The sequence below is a fragment of the Psittacula echo genome, assembly GCF_963264785.1.
Source record: "Psittacula echo genome assembly, chromosome: 24".
Classification (NCBI taxonomy): Eukaryota; Metazoa; Chordata; class Aves; order Psittaciformes; family Psittacidae; genus Psittacula; species Psittacula echo.
The window spans coordinates 1,717,869-1,732,960 of record NC_137759.1 but is presented as its reverse complement, the minus strand read 5'-3'; the positions used below and the strand labels follow the sequence as shown (position 1 = coordinate 1,732,960).

The 15,092-nt window shown below is 51.9% G+C and overlaps 1 protein-coding gene across 4 annotated transcripts in view; it reads right to left on the bottom strand.

The window, feature by feature from the left end:
• Positions 1 to 15,092, bottom strand: part of GATAD2A (GATA zinc finger domain containing 2A) — a 54,431-nt gene that overhangs the window by 17,028 nt on the left and 22,311 nt on the right. For 3 of the 4 annotated variants that reach the window (XM_080633940.1, XM_080633938.1, XM_080633939.1), the window contains exons 2-3: positions 14,116 to 14,187; positions 4,787 to 5,058 (exon numbers count right to left, since the gene is read on the bottom strand). In XM_080633940.1, coding sequence (XP_080490066.1) covers positions 4,787 to 5,049 — 263 coding nt within the window. In that variant the 5' untranslated portion in view covers positions 5,050 to 5,058; positions 14,116 to 14,187. Of the gene's footprint in view, positions 1 to 4,786; positions 5,059 to 14,115; positions 14,188 to 15,092 lie in introns of those variants that run through there. The other variant, XM_080633941.1, reaches the window with a different exon arrangement.

The window sequence follows — 15,092 nt, the reverse complement described above, 5'->3', positions numbered from 1 at the left end:
TCCCTTGCTCTGAACTGAAGGGAGGACACTGGAATCCCACTCTGTCTGCATTTCAAATAAACCACTAAAACTGCCCAAGAAACCCTGGCATCAATTTTGTCACAATATCCTTCAGCACAAACACATGGCAGGAGGCGCAGACACAACGTAGATAATCTGAAGAGATCTAAAGCACGGGGCTGTGCCTTATTTCCAGGCTTCCTAATGGGAAAAGAGGAGCTTAGTGCTCCTCACTGGCTCTGCCACGAACACTGCTCCCAGTAAATCCCAGTAATGCAGCACCAGCTGCATCCCACCATGCTTCAGAACATGTTAGAGCTTCCCAATCAAACCCTTTCAGTTAGGAAGTGTTCGATGTGCCTTGGCCACATGAAACCAAACAAAACCCACCCCAAATCCTGCAATCCTTCAGAGCTCCAATGCTTAGCAGCCAAACCTGAAAACCCAGAGCGCAGCCATGGGGCCAACTTCCATCCAACAACTTCTAATCGATGTCATTCCTCATTATCCCGTGTAACAGGAGAACATGATGGTTCTGAGCTTCCAGAGCAGTGCAATGTGTCACAGACACAAATCAGAACCACCAAGACCTAAAGTTAAAGGAACTACGGAGTTCAGAGAGATGATTTGTCCGACAGCACTAACCACAGCGATGCCTACGAGCTCCTCACCCTCCTTCCTGACAGCTCTCATGGGAGCAGCAGCTCGCATGGAGCTTCAAGAAGCAAGATCTTCGAGCTGGAGACCTATTTGATAGTTGAGCATCCCAGAAATCAGGAGACAACAGATGGGCACAAGCAACTCTTGTGGAAAACAAACCCAGCATTATCACATGCAGACTTTTTAGCTTGCCCAAGCTTCATTTCTGGTCATCAGCCAGCCCTGAACTGGTTTTGATCAAGGCACAGTTAATGCAGGTTCCATAGTTCACATGCTGATGTCCCACTCTTAGCAAACAGAGAAACACAAGAAAAACTGCAAGATGCTCAACTGCTTAAAACCCAGTTGGCTCTCCAGGACATGTTCATCCCAGGATTGCAATCGAGACAAAGCAAGAACTGGGAATAACAGAGAGAAGCCAGTTCTTGTCTCTGTGTTTTATTAACAGCATCACCCTCACCACTGCCACCCTGCCTGTGTGCTACGACAACACCATGTCCTCACTCTCTCCTTGCACACTGAGAAGCCTCCTCGTTCAGGATCCTGAAGGGAAACACATGTTGACGTTATCTATTCAGGGAGTTACTGTAATTCTGAGGATTTAAGATAGCACAGCACAACAACCAAGCACAACACAGCTGCTCACAGGGTCAAGCAGTAGCCTTGCCTGGAAACACCCCACACCTCTATGAGCAAAGTTTTCCTACAGTTGGGATAACAGTGCACTGCTCCTGAGGGACCCCAGTGCTCCAGAAGAGAGGATAATTTCTCCTTACAGACCTGTCTGAGGACAGCAGCTCCCATCCAGAGCCAGTTACACAGCCATATCCGGAAGGATTGCTCCTGGTCTCTGCCAGACCTCACTGAGTACACCAGGAATCCTGAGCTGAACTAGTACAGTGCATGCGATGTGTTCACATTGGATGGGCTAGGAAATTGTACTAGGAAAAAAGCCTTGGAAAAGGGTCAGGATCCATCCTGGAGGTGAAGGGAACTGTGCCTGGAGTACAGGAATGCAGTGAGGTGCAGCAGGCAGCACGATCCAGGAACGGCTGCAGGAGGAAGCCCCAGCCTCAGCAGGAAGCAGTGGATGCTCAAATGTGGTGGGAAACTCACATAACAAGGGAAGGAAAGAAGAGGGAGATGAAGAAAAGAGGACAGAGAAAGCAGAGCTTGAAAGCACGAGAAGACATCAGGATTCGAGCAGGTCTGACAAATGCTCTTTCCCTCCAGCACCCACACTGCCTTAAACCACAGTATTCCCAAGCAAAGCCATTTCCATGGCGCTGTTTTCCCACCCCACTGCAAACCAGACATGTCCTTCCCCCCATTCCATCTCTGCAGTAGGTCCAGGATAATTACACCCCAGTGGAGCGAGCTCCCATCCCAGTGCTGCACAATGCCAGGCAGAGGAGCAAGGGTTTGGTTTGGCCTTGTGTGACCTCTCCTCAAAGCCTTCTACCACTACAGACTTCCTTCTGTTTCTTCTGGCATCGGGGAACGGGCTCAAACCAGACCCTGGTTTTAAATTTAACTTTCAGGTTTAGAAAAAGAAAGAAGAAAATAGAATTAAAAGAAATGTGTTTTGAAGTTTCAGGCAGATATTGCCAGAATATCAGAATATTTCGGGATGCGAACCCATTTGGTCAGCTTTACGTCAGCCAACTGTGATTGCTGCTGGCCCCTTTTTCCAAGGAAAATATTGTGTTTTCAGCTCTAGAAGCATTTAGGAAGTTTAAAAGTCAAACACATCACTAAGCAGGAGTTCTACCCAAGAAGTTTGTAGCACTTAGGTCCTTTTAAGCAACAGCTCTTTGTTCATCAGCTCAGAAAATCAGCTCGGCTGCTTTAAAGAGCCAAGTGCTTGTGAGGCTGCAAGCCACATTCCTCTGCAGATCAAAGGTCTGGAAAGGTAAGCCCCACAAAACAACCAAAAATTCCTGATGCAATGAAGATCCACCTTCCCGATGAACACCGACTGCACCAGCCTCAGCTGGAGACAAGCTTCCTCTGTATCACAGCATCTCCAGGCTCAGATCGCATTCGCTTGGAGGCATTTGCATTCCAAGGCTGGTCAGCTGCTCAGAGCCACACACGGACCAAGGGCACTGCCACGATGCAGGAGCAGAGCTCCAGAGCCTGGGAAGCTGCTGCCTGAAGTTCACAGAATCACTCGGGCTCATTTTTGTCACTGGCGATGACTCAGGGTTTAATTCCTCTCTATTAAGGATTTTATAGAGACAGGCCTTACGAAAGGAGCTCCAGCTTACAAACAGCATCCAAAGCTTCTCCTTGTGAAATTCCTAATTGTATTTATCACCATTCACATCAGTGGGCTTGGGATCAGACTGCAAGTGGAGTTTTTGTCTGGGGAAGCCTTTTCCATCTCCTTGCTGAAACTGAATACAGCACTATCCTGTTACCTGAAACAGGAACACTGCACGGAGAGAGGGTGCTCTCCCATCTCATGGAAACAGGAGTTACTGTTCCGGCCACTCTGGGAAGCTGGAAGTGTGCAGGCCCTTGCTCATCATCACCCTGTTTGCACATCTTGCAACGGAGACAGACACCAAGAGAGCAAAACCACTGGCACCCATTTCAAAGATAGGCGCAATTCACAAAGAGCACAGGCGTGTGGGGGCAAGTACTGCAACAAAAGGGGGAGAATACCTGGTTCTAATGTATTCAGCTTTTGGTATGAGCAGCCTTTTTAGATATTCTTCATCAAACCAGCCTGCATACCTGGGCTCATTCAGAGGTGGTGATGTGCCAAGAGACACCTTCAGAGAGTCCCTCCCAGTCAGCACAATACAACTGCTTGCCATGGAATCACCCATTACCCCAATAACTGTGTCTGTGCAAGACGCAAGCTCCTCCTAAACAGCAAATTGAGCAACGTGTGGGATTGTGCCTTTGGCAGAAGGTTGAGGGACCTAAACCCTCAAGCCCTCCCCTTCCCTCGATTGCAGTGATGGAAGAGGGCTTGTCTTACAGGTCCTGAAGCAGCGATCAGCCTCTTGCAAGGAATCTGTTAGAAAAGCATCAGAAGTTTGGGAAAGTTCCCAGATGAAACGCCATTAAACATCAAAGATGCCCATTTTCTTTACAGCACCCATAAGCACCCTCCCCCCAGTAATTCCTGTGATAAGGATCTGGGGTTTGCAACTCCTCTCCAACCTGCCCTGCTCTAACCCCCAGCATCCCAGTGAACAGGGGTCTCTCTGAGAGCAGAGGCAGGTCTCAGCTCTTAGGAATCCCCACTCCAGCAGCAGAAGCAGGAATAAACAAGGTTTTGAGAGTTCCTGCTCAATGTGTTGGATCTTACTGCACTAGAAAGACAAAAGCAAGCCCTCAAAGGGCTCACAACAGGGCCGCAAACTTCTTGATGGATTTTCTATGCTGGTACAGCCAGGTTCTGAGTTAGAAATATGGTAGAAGACTTGGAATCAGCCTTTAAAGCAATGCCTGTAAATCTGTGTCAGAACCCCCCAGTCCACACGTGTCTCGCATACACAGGGATTAGGAACCTTGAATTGGTGCTTTCAGATGGAAAAATGCAGCCATCTTAAGGAGGCTGGACTTTCAAAGGAGAACTTGTCCTACAGAGAATGGCTGAAGCCAGGTGCTGGCTTTTCAGAACACTTGTAGTGTCAAAATCCACAACTTCCTTCAAAAAGACACTCAGATGTATCCCCACATCCTGCTCCGTCAGGAAGAATCGAGTTGCAATTACAACTCCTCTGTTTAGACAATTACAATCTATTACTTTCCCTTTATCAGAGCTCAGCTCAAAACACCCAAACCACTCTTGCTCACATAAATCTCAATCAGTAGCTCAAAGCGCATCCTCTCAGTAACGTGTATGGTTTTCTATTCAAGACTGTGTTTCTTTACTCAGCTGCTTGTCACAGCTGTCAAAGCCTGGGGAGGAGAAACCACTGAGGAAGCTCCAGCACTAGCTGTTGGATCTCATGTGAAGAGCCAGAGCTGCAACACACGCGTGGAATTGGAATCCTCGCCACCTTTAAGATGCAAAGAACTTCCTCTTTGTGCCAGCTGAGCACGTTTCACTGTGCTGGTATCCCAGATGTTACAGTGTGACTGCAGCACGGAGGCTGGAACTCACCTTTTTGAGGTACTCATGTCCACAGGCTCATCTCCTGTCTGCACCTCCACCTTAATGGTTGCTTTCACCTCTCCACCTTTTAATAACCCTTGCACTTTGCCAGCTCCAGGATCTGCTTTGATTTTCATGTCGCCTTCAGCATTGATCTCTGTCCCCAACAGTCCTTTGTCCATTTTCAGTTTCTTGCTGTCCACATCGTTGTGCGGTACCTCACGTTCTAGCGCTCGTTTCTGGCTCCGTGTCCTGCATGCTTCCTCTGTCATTGTGAGGCTCTGGGGAGAGAGCAGACACAAACCAGTTCAACACACTGGGAAAGAGAAGGAAGTTGGACAAAACACCTCCATTTCAAACCAGGGCAAAGGACAGTGGTTACTGCAAAAGAAGCTCAGAAAGAGCAATGAAAGTGTTGCTGGTGTGCTCACGTAGCCTATCTCCAACATCCATCTCAGGCTGAAGCTATTAAGCACCCAGCATCACTGTACTTACACTTCTTATGTTAAGCAAAAACAAACAAAAGCCAAACAAGAACACACACAAGAACCTCACTGAGCATCAACTACAATCACCAACAGCCTGCATCAGAGCACAGGAGGACAGACAAACCCCCACACGAGAAGTCTGGCTCTTCACCAAGAGGCAGGAGGACTGTATGTATTTGCCTCTCATGCAAATCAAGGCAATTACAGAATGCCAGATTAAGATCTCCCGGGACTGCTGCCATGCCTTCCTGAGGACCTCAGCCTGGCTCCAAGTTTCAGGAATCACACACTATGGGGAGAAGGACCACCACACCCTGCGCGAGGAGACGCTTCCATCCTGCTAGAGAGCCTGCTGCCAGCACTAAGGCACTGCCATTGTGAGACTCAAGTTGAGACTTTCTCCCCTCCTGGGGAAGGAGCCAGGCTTTTCCAGGCGGAAGCGCCGGGCTCAGGGGAACCAGGCTTAACTCCTCGCCTGCCGGAGGGATGGGAAGTTCTGTTCCTGGTGGGCTCTGCCAGCCCGCACTCTGGTACCTGCTGCCGGCCACCCATCCATCATCCATCCACCCATCCATCCATCCATCATCCATCCACCCATCCATCCATCATCCATCCATCCCAGCGGACGCAGAGCTGAGTCAGACTTTGATCCCATGACATCACTGGGCTCCACATGACCCTTCCCAGGATGCAGCCTGCGAGACAAAGCACTTTCCAGAAACCAGTCTGAGCCGGCGGCAGGCGACCTGCAGCGGGATCACCCCGGCCGGGCACCGCATCCCTCCTCCTCCTGCTCTTCCTCCTCACCCGCGGCTCCCCTCTGGCTGCCTGGGGACGCAGGGGGGCACCACAGGGGTGACCTGGGGTGGGATGGGGGGAGAGGGACAGAAACACCCCCCCCCCTTAATTAATTAATTAATTTTAATTGTTCCTCCCATCTCCGGTTTCTTTCCCCTCCTTTAAAAAGGGCTCCAGGACTGAGGCCGACACTCACCAGTGGAACAAAGTGTTTGCAATGGGTTTTAGCAGTGAGAGATTAACATAATTACACAACATAATTAACCTCTGCTCACCCTTCACCCCACCCCCCCGCAATTCAACAGCGTCACATCAGCATTCTATGACATTGTCATTTCACAGCAGCAGCCCCATGCCAGTGACCACAAGTTTCTCTGCATGCTCTTGAATGAAATACAGGTATTTTTTTAGGGGGGGACAATACAATAATGGCCAAAAAGAGCGTTTCACAGCAAGGGTAAATTCATGTTGGTATTTATGGGGGTGAGCAAACAGCACCCAGCCCAGGCAGGCAGCAGCACGGTGCAGCTCAGCGTACCCCAGCAACAGCCCTCGGAGAGCAGCTTTTAACCACAGCAGCAGCTCGGGTTGAGCATCTCTGCTGACGGTGCAGCTGCACCACGACTGCTGCTCCCCCCGAGCCTGGCCAGGAAGAGCGGCTCTTCCTGCTGCTCAACACCCGACTGTGCGGCTGGCACAAAGCACGGCGCAGCCATCGCTGCCTTACACACCCCGATGTGCTGCTCATCACAGCGACCTCAGCGGAGCCGAGCCAGGAGGAGACCCCCTTCAGCCCTGCTCTGGGTTCATCTGCGGGATCTTCCTATTCTCCAGCCTCGCAGGGATGGGAAGCAGCAACTCCAGCGGCAGGTGCTGATCCGAGAGCTGCAGTGAGCAGCACATCAGGCACTCGGGCTCCAAACTTCAGCAACATTGACACGATGCTGTATTTCTGCTCCTCTGGTTCTCCTGGTTTGGAGCGGGACAGGGAAAGGCACTGTCTGGAACTGTATCGCGGTATCTCACGCATCGCACACAGAGCTGCCAGGCAGAACTCTGTGCACTCAGGGCTCAATCTTGCTTACCTGAGTTCAATCCCAAGCAGTGGAAATGAGCTAAATCTCCTACTGGCACTAAGGTTTAAAACACAATCAGTGCAGTTCAAATCCTAACGTAAAACCAGGTCATACAAAGCAAGTGCTTCACGAGGTACCTGCTTTCTAAATAAGCAAGCAGCTCATGTTGGAGTGATGGAGAGGCAGGCACTGAGCACCCCACTTGGAGCATTTCCAGGGGCAAACCCTTCGTACACAAACTCCTGACAAAGGTCAGGCTGAACAGATTAATAACCTCGATGAAAACACAGCATGTACCTTCCGACAAAGCCCTCTCCTAGGACAAATCGTCAAGGACATCACATCACGCACCCTGCGATTCCCTTCTGAACAGCCGCTTCTAACGCCACCAGCGCCTCCGCAGCAGCCACCCACAACAAACCCCGGTGCCCTTTGCTGCCGCTGCCACAACTTTGCTGCAAACCCAAATCCAGCCCAAGTTTTGTGTTCAGAATTCACAGCATCTTGTCCCGAGGATGCAGCAACTGGGGCCTGTGACTGCCGGAGAGAAGAGGGGTTACTTGTAACCCAGCTGAAGCTGTTGTGAAGATCCATGTTACCGGGGAGACCTTGCGAGGAGACTGCCCCGAGATTTCTGCAGCTCCATCTGAAGACTGCAAGTGCAGGCTCAAGGTTTATTTATAATGTCATGGAGAGATCTGGTTGCCCAGCTCCCCAACCACAGGAGCGATTAAACTGTATTTAGTGTAGATGAGCCCTAACCAAGGTCCCGTAGCTTAACCCTTTCCAGAAATGGTCCCAGGAACAGTTTGCTAACACGGACACAGATGCTAAGAGACCTAAAGGAAAATTCCTGTAGCACTGAGGGAAGGGGAAGACTAAGAAAAAGGATAAAAAAATGAGAGGGATTTCTTCAAGGTGACTGTTCTGCCTCTCTTCAGGACAAGAGATGAGAACTGGTACTGTCAGACTGATGGGAATCGCCTGGGTTGATGGGCTCCATCTCCTGCAAGTCTGAGGGCACTGGAAGCAGTTTAGGTGAGGCCCTGGCAGGATCAATGTCTCCCAGCAGACTGCAAACCCCAGCCCCAAACAGCCTAAACTCAAGGTCTGTAGGAAGAGGTTAAACCCAGATGGGTGCCCTGGGAGACAGGAGGAGGAGGAGGAGTGCACCCAGAGAGACCTGCGCCAGCAAGGACAGCGTCCTCCTCATGGAGGGGACACGAGCAGCTCCCTGCAGGACAGAGGAGCTCAGAGGAACCCAAACCCACCGGGAACAAAACTCTCTCTGGATGGGAAACCTGGCAAACGGCTGAATCCCATCACCCAAGGAGGCCATCCCAGGCACCCCGGAGACTTCACCATCACCAGGAAACAGCTTCTTGCCCATACACCCCGTGAGCAGCCCTTGAGTCTGCTGGATTTCTGGAGATCACATCTGCACCACCTGATTCCATTAGGTAAGAATAAAGTCAGCTGGATGGGCCCGAAGATCCAGGCTGTTCCCAGGATAACACAACACTCCCCAAGCTACTCCCCAAATCCTCACTTCTGCTTCTCCACCACTAAGAGCAACACGAACCCATCGCCACCACTAGCTTCGGTTCAGCTCCACTACACCTACACCTCGTGTTTGAAAGCAGGAGGAGAAAGCAAGGATTACACAGGGAATTGTAAGTTTTATGGAAGCTTCTGCTTTTTATGCCAAGGAATGGCATAGCTCAGGGCAGAGCACCCGGGATCTAAGCAGCAAACACTCAGCTGTAAGTGCTATCGCTGTAACAGAGTAGCTACGAGCAATTCAAAAAGGCAGTTTAGGATTCCATACAAAACACTGTGCGCTCCTCAGACTCAGGCCATTACATTGGTCACCCTGGAGCCTTGGCAAAAATTCCTCTCCATGCAGCTCCACTGCCCTCTGAGCACACTGACAACAGGAAAAACCCCAAACTTGAGCTCACAACCTATTCATGCTCGCCTGGTAAACACTGTGTATGCTTGTGATGCCACCTGTATGCTTTCCATTGGGAAAAGGGTCAAAAGAGCTCTCCTGGCATCTTCCAAATCCTTTTACCCTCCGAAGAGCAGAGCAGCAAGACCAAGAGAACAAACCTGGTTTGGCTCAGGCAGTGTCTGCGGCAGCAGGGAGGTGCAGGACGCCCTCACAAAGGGGATGCTGCAGCATCCAATGGGAGGAAAACCCTCACAACGTTCCAGTTTAAGGCTTGGGAAATGAATTACTTTGTGCTCCTGTCACTGCAGAAGCAGCATGAAGACAAACCCACATTTAAAAGCAGCAGCAACACCCTTTCCTTGCTGTTTGTGATGCTTGCTTCCCCCCTTCCCCACATCCCCCCAAGTTACTCATATCGCCTCCTCTCCCCTTCGGGACTGATCACTTCCTCATACAAACACCAAGCAATTCCTTCACAGAGAAGTGGTTCTGCCTTTCCCACTGGTTTGCACAACTTGGTAGTTTGAAGTTAAAAGGGACGAAGCTAAAATTACATCCTGATGCTGTGCTGGAGCCATCAGCAGAGCTGGGCAGCAGATACGGGTCCAGCACAGACCATCTGCGGCGGGCTCAGAGCCCACTGCAGCCACACGATCCTCACTCCTTTTGGTAGCCAAAAGCAAAGCTCAACAACCCTCGTCCCCAGCATCATCTGGAAACTCTTACAGCAAAAAGGGGGGGGGGGGGGGGGGGCAAGAAAGCTGAGGAATAAAAAAGCCAAGGTTCCAGGGACAGAAACAGGGAGGTTCAGACACATCCAGTGCCCCCCAGTGAGTGCTTTCTGAAGGGAGTTGATCACAGGCTCGGTGACAGTGGGCAGCGGCACAGATCCCACGGGCACACCAGAGTGCAGGCCAGGCAGGCACCTCAGATCACCCCCATGTCCCCTAGAAATGAACTCCTCATAGCAGGATGCAAGCAGTTTCAGTGGGAAGTCACTGCTTCACCTGAGCTTATTTTCCTGATACAGAATCATTAGGGTGGAAAGGACCTTAAGATCATCCATGCCATAACTGTTCCTGCCCCATATACTCATTCATCACAAAGCCACATGTGAAATGTCCTGGAAAAAGTCATTAAACTGTTACATATCCATGTGTGTGTGTCTGTACTACAGTGGGCATGTGCACCCACATGGGCATGTGCATAAACGTGCACACACAGAGAAGTTCACAACCTGATCACGCAGACGTTTAACAAAATAAACCTGTAGGAAGCCAAAGAACCACATTTCATGGTTTTAAGGACTAAACTAAAACACCACCATGAGAACAGAGGTTATTGTGCAGGTTGGGGGTGGTGGTAGGGAAAATCATCACACCACACCTGGATTTAACCAGAGCTCAATCCTGTCCCTGTGGAAGGCAGGGAACAGCCGCAGGCAGGTGATGGATCTGCTCTCCCCATGCCACCAGGTTTGATGCAGCACCACCAGCCGAGGGGCCATGGGGGTACCTGCAGCACGGGGGCCATTGGGGTTCCTGCTGCACTGCTGCCATTGGGGGTACCTGCTGCACTGTGGCCATGGGGGTACCCGCTGCACTGCGGCCATTGGGGGGTACCTGCTGCACTGCAGGCACTGGGGATACCTGCTGCACTGCTGCCATTGGGGGTACCCGCTGCACTGCGGCCATTGGGGGGTTCCTGCTTCACTGCAGGCACTGGGGTACCTGCTGCACTGCTGCCATTGGGGGGTTCCTGCTTCACTGCAGCCACTGGGGTACCTGCTGCACTGCTGCCATTGGGGGGTTCCTGCTTCACTGCAGCCACTGGGGTACCTGCTGCACTGCTGCCATTGGGGGTACCTGCTGCACTGTGGCCATGGGGGTACCCGCTGCACTGCGGCCATTGGGGGGTACCTGCTGCACTGCAGGCACTGGGGATACCTGCTGCACTGCTGCCATTGGGGGTACCCGCTGCACTGCGGCCATTGGGGGGTTCCTGCTTCACTGCAGGCACTGGGGTACCTGCTGCACTGCTGCCATTGGGGGGTTCCTGCTGCACTGCAGCCACTGGGGTACCTGCTGCACTGCTGCCATTGGGGGGTTCCTGCTTCACTGCAGCCACTGGGGTACCTGCTGCACTGCTGCCATTGGGGGGTTCCTGCTTCACTGCAGCCACTGGGGTACCTGCTGCACTGCTGCCATTGGGGGGTTCCTGCTGCACTGCAGCCACTGGGGTACCTGCTGCACCGTGGCTCACCAAGGGTTAACTCCTGCCATTTTGGTGCCATTCACGACATGTCCATTAAGGGTGTTACATAACAAAATGGCAGCTTTAACCCTTCCCTCCCCGGGCTCCCGCTGCTCTGTTCCCGCTGTCTCCGGCCCGAGGGTGCTGGGGGGCTCTGCACTGCCCAGCGCCCTCGGGTCTATGGGGAAGGAGCCCACAGAAGTTTCCTGGGGGAAGCTGTCCGAGCAGCCCAGCAGAGCAGAGCATCGGTCCAGGGATGCCAGCCCAAGAAACAGGGTGCAGGGCAAACGTGGGGTACCAGGAGCTGAGCCCTGACATCCCCAAGGCTGCTCCTCCCGCACCTCCAGCCTGGCAGAACCTGCTCTTGTTTCCATGCGAGTGTCCAGACTCGCACTGTGCCGGTGTCACAGCTCTTCCAGTGCCGGAGGAACCAATCCAGCCGGGACGGAGGCTGAGCAGTTTGTGAAATGAACAGATAAACGTTTGCAGGAAGGCACTAACGTGGAGCTGGGAGCACCACAGACCTGGAGTGCTGTATTTAGCCAGGACCTGGCAGCTGAGCTCCCACTGAGCACTATTTGTGTCAACTCACCTTAAAAACCACCATCGCTATCACAGCCAAGTTTGGCTCCATGAACGAGCCTGACTCGAGCACTATCTGAGGGCTCTGTGTAACAAAGACAGAAGCATTCACAGCTCGCGACCGAAAGCTGAATGAGCCCCACAGACGAGATTAAACACGGAGCTGTGTGCATGGAAAAGAGCCGTTGTCTCTGAAAAGCAACCCAGTACTTGCTCCATTTTCATCACAACTCCACAAGTGTTCACCACAAGAAGAAAACACCACAAAGCAACCCAAAACCAGCAGCCAAAGCGAGCTTTTTCTCTATTCAATACCTTTTAGCAGTGTTTTATCGGGAGTATCCAGCCCGAAGCTGAGCCCTGACTCCTCAGCCCTGCCACAAGGACGCCGATTCCCGGCGCTGCTCCCAGCTTTCCGCATGCTCTGGGATCATGATTCATCGCTGTAGTTTTCAGGAATGAGCTGCCTGGTTCAGGATGCAGTTGGGTCATTGTCATCAATGCCTGGGGGGGGGTTCAACCACCCTCATGTGAGGCAGCCAAAGGATTCAATCAAAGGCTTTTGGTTAAAAGCCACCAGCTATGACCAGAAACTTCCCTGTCGTGAGAAAGACTCCGCTTTCCTTCCAGGTATGGATTCTCCAGGCACACTGACCCTCCCAGGCAGCAATCCCTTAGTCCCAAACTGCTCATCCAGTGTTTAGTTTGACTCCAAAACCTCCCACTTCAAGGCCCACAACTTGATTTCAGCTTCTATTGGATGGGAAGAGATTTCAATATTAAGGAACGTAAACTGCAATCAGATCCTCAGCCCTTCTCCCACCTCCTCCCTATTTAATGTATGCTGCTTATTAGAGGAGGGATCTAGGTTGGTTCATTGATTTTAATGCAACAGCAGCAAAATTAGCATCTTCAAATACTCAGTCACAACAACAATCAGCTTTCCCAGCACCACATGCTGTGCATACTCTAATCCCGGCAATTCCTTGGGTTTTCTGCTTTTGGGAAACTTAAGGGAGGCTTCTCCAGGCACCAAGTGCTGCACGGTGGATTCCCACCTTCAAGCCATCATAAATCATGTAACAGAGCCACAGAGAGGGACCTGGTGTAAGTGGGTCCAAAGGACAAGGCACCAAAAGCAAGCTCTGGACAACTAAGGAATTGTCTCATTTCCCAAAGCCATATCCTAAGTCTTCTAAAGAGAACCCAAAGATGATGTGAACTCTGAGGTGCACTGCTTTGGACACCGCTTCCAGCCACTGCCCGAGGGATCTGCTCAACCTGAATTCTCGCTCAAGTCTTACGGATCTATTTTTGTCCAGAAACTCCTGGGCAGGAAGTCTGGTACTGACCGTGTCTGGGCTCTGCATTACCCAAAGGCAGGGAGATTCCTCACTGCAGGAGCCCGTAAATTCCAGGTGTGATTTGGGTACAAGACGCAGTAATTGGATACCAAGTTGAACTGGCAGAATAAGATCCTCTGTAACTGGTTTATGTAACGCGGTTTATGGTGATAACCCACAGAACAAGAGAAACTGCCATCACCATGGTCAAGGCATGTGCACGTGATGCTCTCTGCTGCTCTCAGTTACTCCTGATGGCGGTAGGAAAGGTGGTTTCCTGGTTTCATTTGGCCTTTTGTGCTTTACAAGATTTGGGCACATCTGCCCTAAGGAGCCAAAGCCCAGTGGTGCTCCTGGCCTGCCTCGTTTGACAGCAGAGCAGCAGCAGCACACACAGGAGAGTGGAGGAGCAGAGCCTTCCTTGAGCCGGACACTGCCGGAGCTCCGAGGTCTCTGCAGAAACGGCATTTCCATTCCCAGGTTTTTTCTCTGGGGGTTGCACAAACGATCAAACCATAGCGAGAGCCTCAAGGGAGGGCTTTCTGTGCGTTTGCTTTTGCTTCTCTTGCTCGAGAGCAACAGGACTGCAGCTGCTCTGACTGCCCAGGGAGGAAGGGGTGAAACCCCTCTGCCCCTTACGTCAAAGAGCCCAAACCTACTCTGGGGCATGCAGCAAGCGCTAAGTGAAAGGTGCCTTTTGGTGCAGGCACAGGAACCAAATCCTGATCCCAGCTGAACCTGGACAAAGCAGGAGGTGATGGTGCAAAAGAGCAGGAGCCGGTTCCACCCTCTCAGCCCACGTGCAATATTAGACACTTGTCCCCATCGTATTCCCAGCTCCTACCTGTCAGTGAAGGTCATGGGTTCCAGGTGGGATCCTGACTGGGCCGGGTGGAAAGTGTCTGGAGCAAGGATCCTGCGGGAGAGAAGAGGGGTCAGTGCAGCCAGGACAGGCACCACCATCACCCAGAACAGGGTCACTCTTCAGCACTGGGACCCGTGTGGAATATTGCATCCTAGGATTTTAAGGAAAGGAACTGCATAGTGTCCGGATGCTTTCGGGTTGAAACCAAAAAGCACGTACAAGAGTATTTTAAAGTTACTGCTTTTCTTACTCGATTTAGTGTTTGCTTCTTGTGTTAACCCCCTAAGAGGAAACCAACTACTTCTTGCTATCTCGGGTTTGTCCCAAACATCTGCTGGAACCAGCATTCCCATTTCCCACCCGCAGTTTCCCCTCGAGGAAGAGGAGACCTACAAGATCCTTTCCTGATCCCACATCGCTATTCCCTGCACAGGCTTCCACGGGCAGAGAAAGGGGGAAGCAACTGCTTGGAGAAGTTTCTGTCTCGCAGGACGACACAGAAAACTACAGGAACGTGCTCAGGTGTCGCCTGCTTCTTGCTGCAGAGAAGGTTCTGCTGGTCAATACTCGCTTATGCTTTACAAAACTCCCTTTATGAGCCTGTCCCCGCAGTGGGGCCATCCCAACCTTCCTTCTCCCTATGAAAACACTGAGGGAGGACGCCCTTTGCCACACCAGCCATGACCTGCACCAGCAGCACCGGAGCCAAGCCCGCTCCCCACAGCCTGGTGCAGGTGGGACAAGGTGAGCACCCAGCGGCAGCCCTGGCCGCAGCAGTGGGTGCTGCAGGGCTGGAGGTGGAGCGCAGCCGCTGATGCTCGCTGCTGCCAAGATGCCTCCCTGGAACCCGGGCTCTTGTTTCTGCTCAGCCACCACCAACTGAGTCATTTCCCTCCTCCGAACCGTGCCGAGTTGTTTTCTCCTGCCCACAAGGCAGGACGGGAGCTCCGCAGGCT